This window comes from Fringilla coelebs (genome assembly GCF_963513975.1).
Source record: "Fringilla coelebs genome assembly, chromosome: 3".
Lineage (NCBI taxonomy): Eukaryota > Metazoa > Chordata > Aves > Passeriformes > Fringillidae > Fringilla > Fringilla coelebs.
Window position 1 is genome coordinate 65,322,510 of NC_140030.1, and position 14,126 is coordinate 65,336,635.

At 39.3% G+C, this 14,126-nt stretch overlaps 1 protein-coding gene across 1 annotated transcript; it reads left to right on the forward strand.

Annotated features, from left to right (window-relative positions):
- Nucleotides 1-3,815: 3,815 nt before the first annotated feature.
- On the forward strand, nucleotides 3,816-12,782 carry MTFR2 (mitochondrial fission regulator 2; the record flags this gene model as incomplete). Its single annotated transcript, XM_084203056.1, has 8 exons — nucleotides 3,816-3,881; nucleotides 4,459-4,590; nucleotides 4,926-5,030; nucleotides 5,269-5,393; nucleotides 7,357-7,571; nucleotides 8,577-8,877; nucleotides 10,860-11,046; nucleotides 12,324-12,782. The coding sequence occupies 8 exons, from the start codon at nucleotides 3,816-3,818 to the stop codon at nucleotides 12,420-12,422; spliced, it is 1,230 nt and encodes a 409-aa protein (XP_084059182.1). The 3' UTR covers nucleotides 12,423-12,782.
- Between the last annotated feature and the right edge of the window lie 1,344 nt (nucleotides 12,783-14,126).

Here is a 14,126-nt window from a genome sequence, read left to right on the forward strand (position 1 = left end):
TTTCTAAACTGATAACTACTTCTCTCTTGCCTTTTTATAAGAAATGTATTTAAGGGTAGCTATCCAGTCACAGTATAGGTACAAACAGCTGTGCAAAATGCTGATTGTATGTTAGTGATTCATGAGAATCACATTTACATAGTGATAACCTGAATTCTTGTTTCACCCTGCAAGGGTACAGCAAGAATTTTACTTAAGCAGTGAAATAGTCATTCTTCATTAGTACTCTAAGAAATACATATGCATATACAAACTACAGTGAGTTTCAAGTGTATTTTTTAATAGCTTAGTCATCAGCAGAACACTTAAGTTAACTTGGCGGCAGTATCAATCTTGCTTCTTTATTAGCAGTTTCTTTTTACAGTTTGTTAGAATTGCCTCTTTAATTTCTCTATGTGGGCTTGCCTCTCTGGGTGTGTAATCTGGCAAGAGTGAGTCATTCACATGTACTGCATTTAAGTTAAAATGAGAGAGCAGGGCAGGAGCAGGTGGGAGGAGAGAAACAAAACTCCACAAAATCCCTGAAAAAATAAAGCAACAGATGTTAAAACCGGAATTGTTAAATATAATTCATATATACCAGAAGCGTTAGCAATTAATCTTACTTTATTCAACACTGATTTCTAATAATTGTGCTGCAAGAATTTTTACAGCTGAAGTGCAGGTATTAAGGGGATTTTGGTTGTTTTTGGTTTTTTTTGTTGTGCTTTGGGTGTTTTTTGGTTTGTTTTAAAAAACACCCAAACCCTCAAGCTTACTTTTAGTGGTAGTTACACACTTAACCTCTAGAATGTTAAGTGTGACAGTAATATTGAATTGAAACTTGATTTACCAGAACAAGGACATTCTAATACAAGAAGATTGCTTTGTCTTTCTCAAAATGCTGTAGATAAACTAAATCTTAATGGTGTGTGGAGATAAAAGTGTAGTTGTTCTTACTCACCCCTTCAAAAGGCATAATATCTTTAAAAGTAGGGGAAAAAAGGAAAAGCTTAGATAGAGGTGTAGAGGTGTATAGGTACATAATATATATGTACCTATATAAAGTATGCCTTCTTATTTGCTTTACTGTTAGGAAGTAGTTAACTTGCCTATACAAATTAAACACTAGAAGAAAGGAAAACAAAACAATCCTCACTGTAGCTGAAGAAACTATATTTTATGTTTTGCTAATTTGCTGTCACCTGTGTAGAAAGGGAAACAGGAGCAATACTTGCCTTCCAGTAGTAGTTAATAAAGTCATTCCCTCTATGTTTTAAAATGTTTAGCCCAACTAAACAGTTGTTGCCAGATTGGCTTTTACATATACACTGTATCTTTTAATAGCTGTTTGAAATGATAAACAGAGTATTCTTTGGACTTCTCAGCAAAACTCAGACTTTGTGTATATTAAATTAGAATAAGCAAAAAAGGGAACAAAGAAAACTTTGCAAACAAAGCATACATCAGAATCAAAGTCCTAATGAAGTGAATTAAACATCAGTATGAAACTGAACAGGATTAAGATAGGCTTGAGCTGTCATGACCTTATAACAGGTAACTTGTATCATTTATGTCAAGCTGAAAATGGATTGTTAGGGTCTGTGTGTCACAAAGCAGTACAATTCCTGCAAGATGTGGCAGATTTAAATTTTGTACTTTAGCTGTATATCCAAGGAGATCTGGTAGAGATAGGTTTGTAGGATCAAATGCCATTACCAAAGCAGTCTGGAAGTTAGATGATAAAAGTCTGGTTTTTTTGAAATCCCTAATTTCATTGTAGTTCATCAGAAATGTTATTTGATTACAGAACACTCAATGGTAGCCACTAACATTTCTTTAAGTTAATTCGAATTAAGAGATAATGTAGTCAAAGATGCAAGTTACAGTGTCTCTGAGAGGTCTGTTAGAAACAAAGTGGGAGTGGAGTTCACTTTTTTAATCTAAGTCTAGTGCTTCAGCACTTGTCTTTTAACATGAAGAGTGAATTTTCAGTGTGCTAAGAAAAAACATTTGTGAGCCTTGGTGTTGCTAAGGTAATTGCAGGACCTGTGAATGGAATTTCAGTGCATTTCACATTTTTCTTGTTAAAAGGTAAAGACCATTACTGGTGTAGTACAGGGGAGAAAAATTGTGTTGACATGCTGGTAAAACTGTCTTTTGAATTCAGCTACTCATTCTGACTCCCTGCTCTCCAGCAATGAAGCACTTCTTAAGGACACCATGCAGAGATGAAGTGGATTCACAGAGTTTGAAGTTGTCCCTGCAGTTCAGATAAAATCAGGCATACATTTTACTAGGCAAAAAAAAAAAGGCCACCAACCAACATGGAATCCAGTAGCTTTACTGTTAGTACAGTGTCCATTTAATTTCGTGGTTTGGAATTAAATCTCGCATCCTCTTCCCTCCCAGGAATAATCAGCATTACTGTAACAGTGGGCAGCTACATAAGAGTAAAGCTTTCCTGAAAGTGCTAGTGCTTTAAAAGGAGAGCTGTCCCTGAGCTTTGGCTCTGCTACAGAGGTATGGCAGCAGCATTAAGCCTTGAGCCCTGTGTCACTTCTTTTTTTTTAAAGCTGACTAATCAGAAGGTGCTTTTGTCCAGAAGATCCTGCAGCTCCCTTCTGTACTCTTCAGAGCTGTACCTGCTAACTTGAAGCATTTCAGTACAAGTTCCCAACTGCACCTCTCATTCAGTGCAGCTGGTTACTGGTGCTGCAGTGAAACTAAATTGCTGTTGCTTGAGAGACCCCGTCTCTTCCTGGCTTTCCAGTATAGCTGTGTGTTCCCATTCTGTTGACACTTCCCTTTCTTTAGTAAGGTGTTGGAGGAGTAGGTGAGACGTACTTTTGTCTTTTTCCTTTAAGGCAAGCATTGTAGTACAGTTTTTCTAAATATCCATTAAAACGTCTCCCCTTTCTCTCCTCAAGCTTAAACGTTCCTGGTCCCCTGAACCAGCTGTATGCTGTTACTGCAGTGTGTGTGTGTGTGTTACTAGTACTGCTACTCCTCTGTGTTTGGTCTTAGAGAATGGATCCACCTGACATGGATAACAGTAACCAGCAATGCTGCTGTAGGGGCTCCCAGTACTAACAACAGGAACACCGACTGCACAGACAAGGGAAGGTGATTTCCAAGCACAGACTGCATAGCTGGAGGAAAAGGATATTTCTTCTCCTAGGAGCACTTTTAGCACTGCTAACTTTCTTGAAGTTTTCAAATTTTCTTGAGAGAAACAGTAGAAATCTTACAAAATGAAGGAAGTGCAAGATGAAAGAACAAGTGCAGAGTTTCAAAGCCAGGTTTTGAAGTCAAATCAGTGTAGTCCGATGTTACTGAGCAGTTGTTGCATTGAGGATACTTTGTGTAATTTGTTTTAGGAGTGTGAATGAAGTCGTTAGGAGTTTGCTACATCGAAGACCTGAGCGATCTCCGTGTAGCTCCTTACCGTTAATTCAGAGAGTTCAGAGTCTCTGGTGCCTTGGTTCTGTTGGTGCGTGCTGTGTTCGCATAGGCAGAAGCTGCCTTTCTCGCGAGTACAGTCCCTTGGTCAGTCAGGCGTGCGAGCTGGCCGCGGTGCGCCGTGGTCCACGCGCCGCCCGCATTCCCGGGAGCGCTCCCTGGGAAGATAGGCAGGCCCGGGCAGCGCGGCGTTCAAACCGCTCCTCCCGACACCCCCCGCGACGGGCCCGCCCCGCCGCTCATTGGCTCTGCCGCGGCCCTGCCGGTTTCCTATTGGCGGGGCCGCCGCGGTGCCCCGCCCCCAGCCGCCGGTGGTGCTGCGGGCGCGAGCGGCTTCGCTCCGGGCGCTGCCGCGGGCGCGGCCTCCGCCCGCCATGGCGCTGCTGATGCTGCAGCTCCTCCGGCGGCTTCTGCGCTACCTCGGCTGGCCGCATCACCCGGTGAGACCCCGCGGCGGCTGCCTCCGCCCGGAGAGCCGCTCTGGCGGGCCGTCCCGCCTGCAGCCGCTTGGCCGGGAGGAGGGAGGGAGGGAGGGAGGGAGGGAAGGTCGGCACCGCGGGCGGTGGGGCGGCTTCAGCGCTCTCCTTGCCCACAGCCGGGTTTGTCGGAGCACGCTGCCCGCACGTGGGGTCACTGCCCTGACACAGGCGGTCAAGTGCCGCTTTTTGCCCTGAGCTGAACGTAAGAAAGTCCGTGGTGTTGGCCGTTCGTGCTCTGCTGTTTCAAATAAAAGGCTCCGTACCCCTTCCCCAGTAGCAGCTAGTGCCGTGTGTTCGGAGAGCCGGAGGGGTGCGGCGGGGAAGCTGAAGAGGGTGCCGTGCCCATGGGCTGATGTTGGAGCGTGGGCAGCTCCTCTGGGGGCTGTCAGCAGTGAGGCACTGCTGCTGCTGGTGCTTCTGAAACAGTGATAGCGTCGTTTGTGGGAAAACAACGAGTATCTCCCGGAGTGCTGATTTGGCTGAGCTGCCCTCGTTACTTTCTGGTTCTCTTGTCGGAAGCTGTTGATTTTTTTGACAGGCCGCGTTTTTTGAAACTCACATGTTTGGCAGCAGGATCAGTCGTACTCTCGGAAGATGCCTTCCTTCAGCAGTTTCATCAGGAGGGCACTTCCAGCAGTTATATGCTGTCATAAGGAAGTATCAGGCCAAGGTATGTTAAATTTATTTCACTGCTTTGCTAATTGTTCTTTCCCAAGACGTACAGAGCTGCATGTAGTTAATTAAATGGGCACTTTTGCCAGTATGTCGAGATATTGGCCCTTGTGCCCCTTTAAAATCTTCTGTATTTTGGCAGTGTTTTAAATACTGTCATACCAGTGTAGGCCTCTTTCAGCTTGAGAAGAGCATTGAAAAGTTAGGTTAACCAAACTGCATTATATTTAATTATCTGTAACATGGAATGATTAAATAACTTTGATTAAAGTGAGATTAAGAACTGGGGGCTTTGATTTTGTTTCTCACGTTCAAAAGTTTTCTGCTTTTTAGTTCACATCTGTTTGCAAAAAAAAGGAATATGGATCTACTCGAAGTGTTGTCCGTAGACTTGGGACAATTCTTTCCTTGGACCCCTACCCCAGACCTTATTTTCAAGTAAGAAATATGTTGTCACATGTTTACTTCACCTGTTTGTGTTTTCTTTTTTCTTAATTTAATGATAGGTTTTCTCTTCTTTTTAGCTTGTGTAATTGAGTGGTGCATCCCTTATACTCACTGTTTTTAACTTCGTTATAGCACTGTTTAAAAATTCCTTTTTGCTGAGCCAGAACCTTCAGTATGTGCTGAATCCAGTTTCCCTTCATACCTTTTTTTTGGCATTCTTTGTTTTTAGTTTGTTCAAGACCCAAGTCCATTGGGTTATGATGAAGAAAATGCAGCTCCAGCTCCTGTGGCTCCATCACTTGCTGATGTCCTGTGGGTGGCAAATGATGAAGGACAGGCATGTACTAGACTTCGGTAAGTAAAAGTGTAAAAACGAATAAAAGAAATAATTTTTGCCTTCTCTGTGGTGCATGATTTTGTCTTTAAGTTTGTTTTCCTTTATTCCTAACCTTTTCTTGGAAACATTTTGGGCTTTTGGATTTGGGGGGGGAGCGAGGGCACTTCCTCCTTACCTGAAGATTATGACTATGTAAACGATTCTTTTCTGAAAGATTTCTGAAATTGAGTCTCCTCTTTTCATAGTAGTATGTTAGGTACATTACTGGTACTTTAAATGATATTCACTTGTAAGTTATTTTGTGTGGGAGGGAGCTGGTTGTTGCAGTATACTGTAAAACTATTCCTTACTTTATCTTTCTAGTTTACAGCCTGTTTGATAAACTTTATAAATGGGGGAAACAAGAAAAAATATTTAAATGTCTCCCTGCGGCTTTGATTTTTACAGTGCCATATTTAAGCCTTGATGGTTGCTTTGATGGAAAAACAAACATAATAATTTTAAAATTTTTAAATTATTTTGAATATAATTTATATAAATGTTTCTAGCTTTTATAGAGGGCTGAAGGAAAATATTTTTACAAATTACAAAATATTTCAGATAGTGTGAAATGACACTAGAAATTGTCCTAGAATTTGCAGACACAAATAGTATACAAGTTCTGTCTTTTTTTTTTTTTTTCCCCGCTGGAGAAGAAATAGAAAGTTGTCTTGCTGTTCCTCTAAAGATCTGTTCAAAATCAGAGGATGAGTTAGAGCCAGAAGCAAGATTAAAATGTTCACACTTGTGTTGTCTTGTACTGCAGACATTGTCTGTATAGGACAATGTAATTCTGCTTCATATTGGCATTTGTTTTGTCTGTGACCTTTGTGGTACTTGCCAGTAATGAAAAGACAAGAAATTGATGAATTCAAATGACACACTTTTCCTTGGAGAAGTTGGATACAGTGTGTTTCATCTTATGTTACCTGAGGTGTAATTGTTAAATTATTAAAGTTTGTTTGTAACAGCTGTAAAATAGTAGAAGAACAAGAACATTGTTGAAAGAACAAAAAAATTCTGGCCTGTTTTGTCCTGCTCGTGCAGGCAGGATTCACAGAACTATGACAGTTCATTCTTTTGTTGTTTCCATTCTTTGTTCCTCCTCCTCCTCTGGCTCTGTGGGATGTTTTTCAAGAGCAACTATTCTAACTGATATCTTTTCCTTCTCAAGTAGCGTTTATTGCAAGGGGGTTTTGGCAAATCAGAAAGCAGTGCTTCAGGTCTGATTTGAAGTAAAAGGATGTTTAAAATAAGGGAAAAGTTCTGGGCTTTTTTCCCATCAAACCTTAGTGCATCTTAAATGAATCAGGTAAATTTAATTTCTTTCTGTGTTTCATAATGAAATTCTGGTAGTTTGATTTTATATTTTAAGTTTATTTTTGCAGGCACAGACTTGAAACAGTTTTTTAAATTAAAACCTGAGACAGCACAATTTTCTAATGCTGTCTTTGTAGCTTACAGAAGGTGAGATTCTTGTTCTGTGAGTCTGTATTAAACATTAGTATTTTCAAGTACATTTTCTGAAAGATTGTAACTACTTTGCTGGTGGTAGTGTTCATCTTAGAGTTTGATAAATGACTAAAATTTCTGAAGCCTAATTAAGACATCATTATTCTCTGCCTTTCCTGCCTTTCATGTGGCAAGAAGGGAGAGACACCTTATGGTGTCAGTCTAATAGTTATTGAATAATGACAATCCTACTGTATGACTTTATGGTGTTTAATTATCCTTGAATGAATTATCTGACTAATTCTTATGATGACTTAGCAAGGATCTTCATGGTACTTGAGCACATTTCAGAAATTATGAGTAGTTAAAAATGTAGTTTCCCTTCTGGTCTTGCTGAGCGACAATAACTTGCTTGAACAGCCTGAATAGTTTTGAGTTTTCCATTGTTGGCTGAGCCTTTTGAAACTGTGTCCTTTTTTTGCTTTGTAGGACTGAATTGAGGAGAAAAGAGAAAAGTACAGCTCTGCCTGGTCCATATCCACATCTGGATTCAATACAGCACATTCCAAAAAACAGTGCGCAAAAAGTCAGTGTTGATCAAGCAGCACTCCAGAAAATTTCTGCCCTTGAAGATGAACTGACATTTCTTCGTGCTCAGATTGCTGCAATTGTTTCAGTGCAGACCTTGGGAAGCGTTCCCTCACGTAAGCCCTTCTGATTTGAAGCAAACCAGTGTTCCTTTTTTTTGCTTTAGAGCTTGCCATGTCTGATATTGGTAGAGAATATCTTTATCTTCTCTAACTGAAGATACACCAACTAAATTTACTGAATATAACATTTTGTTTTTCTTTTTACTATTTCGTGCAGTTTGTCTTTTCTATTTTGTGGTCTTTTTGCCAAGTTCAAATGCAATTGATCCTAAATAATCTTCATACTAATTTCCATGTTGGTGAAGGAGTTCTATCGCTATCTATAGGCTACTAATAACTGTTTTAAAAAGTTACAGACTTCTTAAGCGGTTTTGCACTGCTTCTAGCAAATTATTAAACTAATGTGTAGAAGAAGAATTTTAAGTCAGTCTGGTTGGGGCTTTAACAAAATCAAATACTACAGACAGATATATCCTGGGTAGTTGGTCTCTAATATGCACCTCTGTCTTGTGACCTCTTTTTTTTCCTGTTAAGTTTTGAATCTCAGTTGTCTTACTTGTGCACCAACCCCACTGTGGTTGCTGAAATACTTGGACTAGTGGGAGGTACTTGGTACTTTTGTGTGGCATTGTGGGGCACTTCTGGGATTCAGCTGTTCTGTTGGGTCTTTTCTGTCTCTTCCCCATTGCACTCACTATTGTAATCTTTTTAACATGTTTTGTGGTTATCTTTTGCTTCATGAAGGTTTTTGTAACTTCTAGACCATTGATCACCATATGTAGCAGCAGGCTACTTTGCTGATTTATCTAGTGCTTAGATTGAAGACACAAGAAGTGAAAATCAGAGCAGCACAAGACACTTCAGATTCATTACTTCATGTATTTTAAGTTTGTGGGTTTGAAGTAATATTCTTTGTTTTAAGTTTAGTGCTTCTGTGTTATAATGTGCAAGGTGTCTAGAAGAAAGACTGCTTTCAGAGGGCAGTCTTACCTTGACATAAAACTGGTTTATCTTTGATGTTAATATATGTTGTTGTTTTTCTTCTCTAACTGTATGCAGAAGCCTTTAAAAGACTCAGCACTCCAGATGGATTTTACCCACTGCCAGCCATGACTTCTACACCATTGTCCGTCTCTCACAATCACTTTGTAATTCCCTCGCCTCCTCCACTTCCTTCTGGTGCACCATCTGGTGTTGATGCTGGTAATTCTGCACTGGAACTTATCAAACAACGCCGAGCTGCAAGAAACAGTGATTCAGCTGCAGCTAACAGTACTGATCACCAGAGGACAAAGAACTTTCCCAGTATGATGGATGTTTTGAAAGACCTAAACAAAGTTCAGTTGCGAGCTGTTGAGAGGTAGGTCGAATTGGATGTGCATCTCAGCAAGCCAAGGCTATCTAAGCATCAGCAGCACTTCAGTAGCACCAGAGAACACCAGTTATTTAAAGAGCTACTGCTGACAAACTTAAGTTGGCTGGCAGCTTCTGAGTTCACAGTGTGAAATATCAGATACTTGTGACATGGCTTTTAGATGCATTTAAAACATGCTGACTAATGCAGCATTTTAAACTACTGTCCTGCTTCAGTATGCAATTCTCAGGTTGGTGTGGGTAGTTGAGAGGTCACTTACAGGATTGCGTGCACAGACACAGGAAACTGATCTGAAAAAAATAACCCTTCTGGATTCACTGTGAAAGGCCAGATCCTCAGGGAAACTTTAAAAAACTACAGTTAACATACTCGAAATATCCTTGTTCAAGCTTTGAAGTGTTTACAAAAGCATGTATCATTTATTGAAAATGTTTCATAAATTTGTATTTCAGTAGTGCAGTTGAATAGTGCAGTATTCAATAGGATTATAAATATTTTTAGTGGTCAGCTGTTTTGATGGTAAGTGTAGTTGACTTGTAAAAAAAAAAGTTTTACTAAAGACTTCAATACTTCTAGTCCCTGCTATGCTAGGTATAATAAAGATTAGATTACACCTTCAGGATTCTTTTCTGAACTTCTTGGACTGAAAAAGTAAGAAAAACTGAGCCTGTCATGAATATTTGAAGCTCTCAGTGTGGGAATAATGTCACTTGGAAAAACTTATTGCATTCACATTTCAACATTTTCTTAACTGTGAGCTTTATCCCTAAAAATGACTAGGAAAAAACTTGGGCAAATAATTTGCTTGCAAATCCAAAGCGTATATTTATGCTTTTGATTACATTCTCACAGTAAATAAAGCAAATATAAAATGCACTTAGGTAAACCTGTGTGTTTCCTTTACATTTTTTTTTCCTCTATAATTCCATATATGATGAGCAAAGAAAATGAGATGTTCAGGCTGACAAATATAACATCTTGAGCAGAGGCATAATTAGCAGGAAGTGGTAGCTTTACATCCAAAATGCTTTCTGGATTTAGGCATCTACACGTGTTCTGAAGTAGAGCTTAACTGAGTAATGAATAATTTATATTTTTGGGAGGAGTAATGATGATCAAAATTGTTACAATTTTTCTGACAGTAATTTAATGTGTGCACTGCAAAGGGAAGTCCTCTGTTCTTAGAAATTGAGAGCCTGAAGTTTCTACCACCCAAACACTGTCTTACACATTGCACAAGTGCTCTGAGGGCTTCTTTTTGTAGGGATCATGAACTCAGTCCTCTCAGGTTTTGTGTTAAGCAACAATTACTGTAACTGCCGGACTTAGAACTTGATGTTGTCAGTGTGCACTATTAGGTACAAATCATCAGCCCGGAGATTGCACTTTACAAGGAGAACTCTCAACACTTTTAGATTTTTACACACACCACCCCCAAGATTTCTCAATGTTTAGAAAGTCTTCTGATTTATTGTCTTGGACTAGTCACTAGCTTCCACATTTATGATAAGTTTTGGGGTGTGGGTGCCATTTTGTTTTCTGAATTTAAATGAACTTAAAATGAATAAAATTTAAATTATGTTCACAGTGATTATGAAATGCCTTAGTGGGACATTCCCATTAACATACTTAAATATAACTTATAAATGACTTGGCAAAATTGCAGGTTTTTATACCTTTTTTTTTTGCTTGTTATTTGCAATACTTTAACACTTTGTGTTGATTTTTTGCCAGCTTTCTTCATGGAACAGCATCAAGATGTGTTTTCAGGCTAAGAATGCTGACAAGTTGTTGGGTGTAATCGTATCAGTTGTATTTGATTAATTGCTTTAACGTTACAGCAGCATTACTTGTGTAATCAGGGATTTATAGAATAGGGTGTTTACAGATGTTGTGCCTCTAGATTTTGGATTAGTCAGCACAGGATTAGGGTCAGGAGACAATAACTTTTTTGTTGTCATTCATAGGTCTCCTGGAGGTACTCCTCTTTCTAGACCCAAAAAGGTGCAAAGCTCAGATTGGGATCCGGTTGCTGTACTAACTCATGCTCTAAAGCAGAAATTTGCACATAAAAATTATGACGAAGACGATTCCTTGGACAAAGAAAATAATTCTTTTGATAGCTCTCCGTTTTCTAGTCCTGAGGTGCCAGTGGTATGTTTTTATATAAGAATGTGTGTTTATATTCTTGAACTGACTGCTGTTTTCATGGATACTTGCAGAGCTTTCACAAGCCTAGAACTTCTCCACAATTTTTTTAGCCATCAGACTAGGTAGTTAGTTTCTTTAAAGTATAATCAAAGCAGAAAATCTCAAAATAATTTGGGTGGATTTAGACTGGTAAATGCACTTCTAGGTGTGCGGAGAAAAAAAAACAACTTAGAGGATTGATTTTAAAAATTCATGTAACAGTTGACTGAACTCTGGACCGTAACTTGATGGTACCTGGCAGGTATCCATGCATGGAAGCTGTGTGTTTAAACAGTTATTGACTAATTTTTCAAATAAGGATCTTAGGAAGGTCCAGAAAGGTCTGACTAATACACCCTAACTGCTCAGAAATGAAAATAAATGCATAGTCTGTAATATTTTCCTTTGAGTGTAGTATCCACACAGTTTGAATCTTTATCCAAAATGAGATTTGATTCTTTTGTAAAGCCCATGAAGAATACAGTTTTTCCTAGGAACAAAGAAGTGGTAGACAGAGCCATTGGACTTAGGTGGTTCTGAGCACTGATTTCTGCATATCAGCCTGTGCCAGCTCCCTCAGCTTATACAGTCCAGCAGTGCTGTTTTGTTGGTTTAAATAGTGTCTTTCTGCGTAGCAATTCTTTTTATTGTAAGAGTGAGAGAAAAGATTCAGGATGTGGCATTTGTTACCCTAATGGAGGGAAATAGTAATGGAGAACATACAATGGAAATCTAGATATTCATAGATATTCTTTGGAAGCTGCTCTTGCATGTGGCTAGCTGTGTGGCTCAAAACTTGAGGAAAACAAATGTGTGTGTTCCTCTTTCTAGCTGTAATGATTTGATGCTGCAGACTATTGCGCTGCATAGCTGACATACCTGATTCTAGATACAAAGATTGAACTAGCTTGTATATGGAATAGCTTTTGTTCTAGGATCTGACAGCTGGATTATAAAGTCCTGGAAGAGACTGCTTAAGGCCAGCATGTTCAGGAGTAGATACAAAAAGATGGAATTTTTATGGTTAAAGCAGAATAATCTTACGAGTTTGTAACCAAGCCTCTAACTGTTAGCTGTTGAGTATTTTGAAGAATAAATGTACTTAAAACAATTGCATGGACTTAATATTTTATTCTTTCTATGTTGAAAGAAGTGCAGCAACTCTTCCAAAATGTTTTTCTTGTAAACATCTTCTAATTCAGTTTCTTGGGCATAATTTTAACTTCATCTCTGCTCTTCAGGTTGGGCGCTGCGGTCTGAAGCCAAATGCAAAACCCAGCCTTACAAGAACTGATGGAGTTAATCCAGTACCAGCATGGAAAGCGAGAGCTCAGATATAGTGGAGGCTTCCAAGGAATGTTCTGTGTGTATAAGTGGTGGGTCTGCTTTGAAACTGCTGTAAGGTGCTGTAACGTGTCGTTCCAGATCATGCCTTTCCTATGCTGTTGAAGTTTGGGTGTGGCAGGGTTTGTAAAATTACCTCTTCCTTCTCTTTGGTTTCTCAGTAGCCAAACTTGTGCATGTGATGCTTTTACAAGAAGCACAAAACTGAGAGAGGGCTTCTATTGCTATGGAGCAGTGCCTTTGGAACCTGGGGAATCCAAGAAAGCAGTGTGTGTAGGGGGAAAACAAAGATTTATTGCTGTGGGATCTGAGGTGTGTGCTCAGTATATGCACTCCAGTATAAATAACAAGGAAGTGTAAACTTTTTGTGTCTTATAACTACTGTATATAATGGTAATACTTTTTCATGAGAGTGGCATAGTTGCCTTGGTTTTCTTTGCAGTTTACTGATGCAACTCCTTATTCCATGTGCAAACAGTTTTCTAATTTATTTTGGGTCAGGAGACGAACTTTCATATTTGTGGAACTTTACGCTGTGAGTAAACGGCAGGTCGTCTATTAAATACCTGTAATATGAGGGAGTTGCATTCTGAGGTAAAAAAGACCTTGCAGAGCGATCTGCTTGCACACAGTCTAAATTCCATATGTAATTAAATATTAATTTCTATCTTGGCATGTGCATGTGAACTCAGTTTTGTTCATGAGAGCTTATAAAATAAAAATCTCTTTATATTGTAGATGCGTGTGGTAGTGACCTTTTGTGTTGCAGACTCTTGTATCTTAAGAACTGATCATATTAGACAAGTTCTTAAATTGCATTATCTAAAACTAATTAAAGAACAATTTGTATTTTTTCCTATCAGAGTAGGAATGACTTAATGAAGCCACTTATTTACAAATTTATTACGATCCACTGCTCACAGGAGCTGCTTTCACCTAATCTTTTGTCTAACAATCCTGATGTATAAAACCCAAATTCTGTCAGACTGTTGAACGTGTCCCTTATATCCCATATGTCTTCTATTTCCCTGCTCACTTACATGGGGAAGTGTGTGACATGACAGCTGCATCCCCTCTTACTGCTGAGTCTTATTTGCACAGTTGTAAGAAATTAGTGTGCAAATACCATACTTGACATTTGGGTTTAAAAAATTATCTTTTGACTAAAACTGGAACTTAATTGATTTGCTATATTATGCTTCTAAAATTAAATCCTCTAGGCATTTATTTCTTCTGGGTTTAGTAATTATTGAACTTTATCATATTTTCCCATTCCATGATTGGTCCATTAACAGTTTGGCCTTCACTTTCTTCCAATGCTTCACCTTCTTCCAGTGCTTGTACCAAAATAAGCATTTTCTCCTTTCTCTACCTAAGCTTGATAATTGTTATGAAATCTGTACAGAATATCCAGCTCAGCTCTGTACTGGATAATTTTACCCTCTTCCATCAAAGCTCCAAATTGTCTTTTGTCTGCTGCTCTGCTCTCTGCTGTACAAGAGCAGCAGGCGGTGACAGTGAGGGAAGTCCATGCGGTGTCTGCTGAGAAGGACAAGCAGGCAGGTGAGTCTCAGTGAGCATGAGGGCTGTGAATTGGCTCCCTCTTGCTCAGTATCTGCAGTGCAGTGAGTACAAGTGATCTCCTAGTCTATATCAGTGTCTATATCTAGATCCAGGGGGTTTCAGAGGTTGTGGCCCTG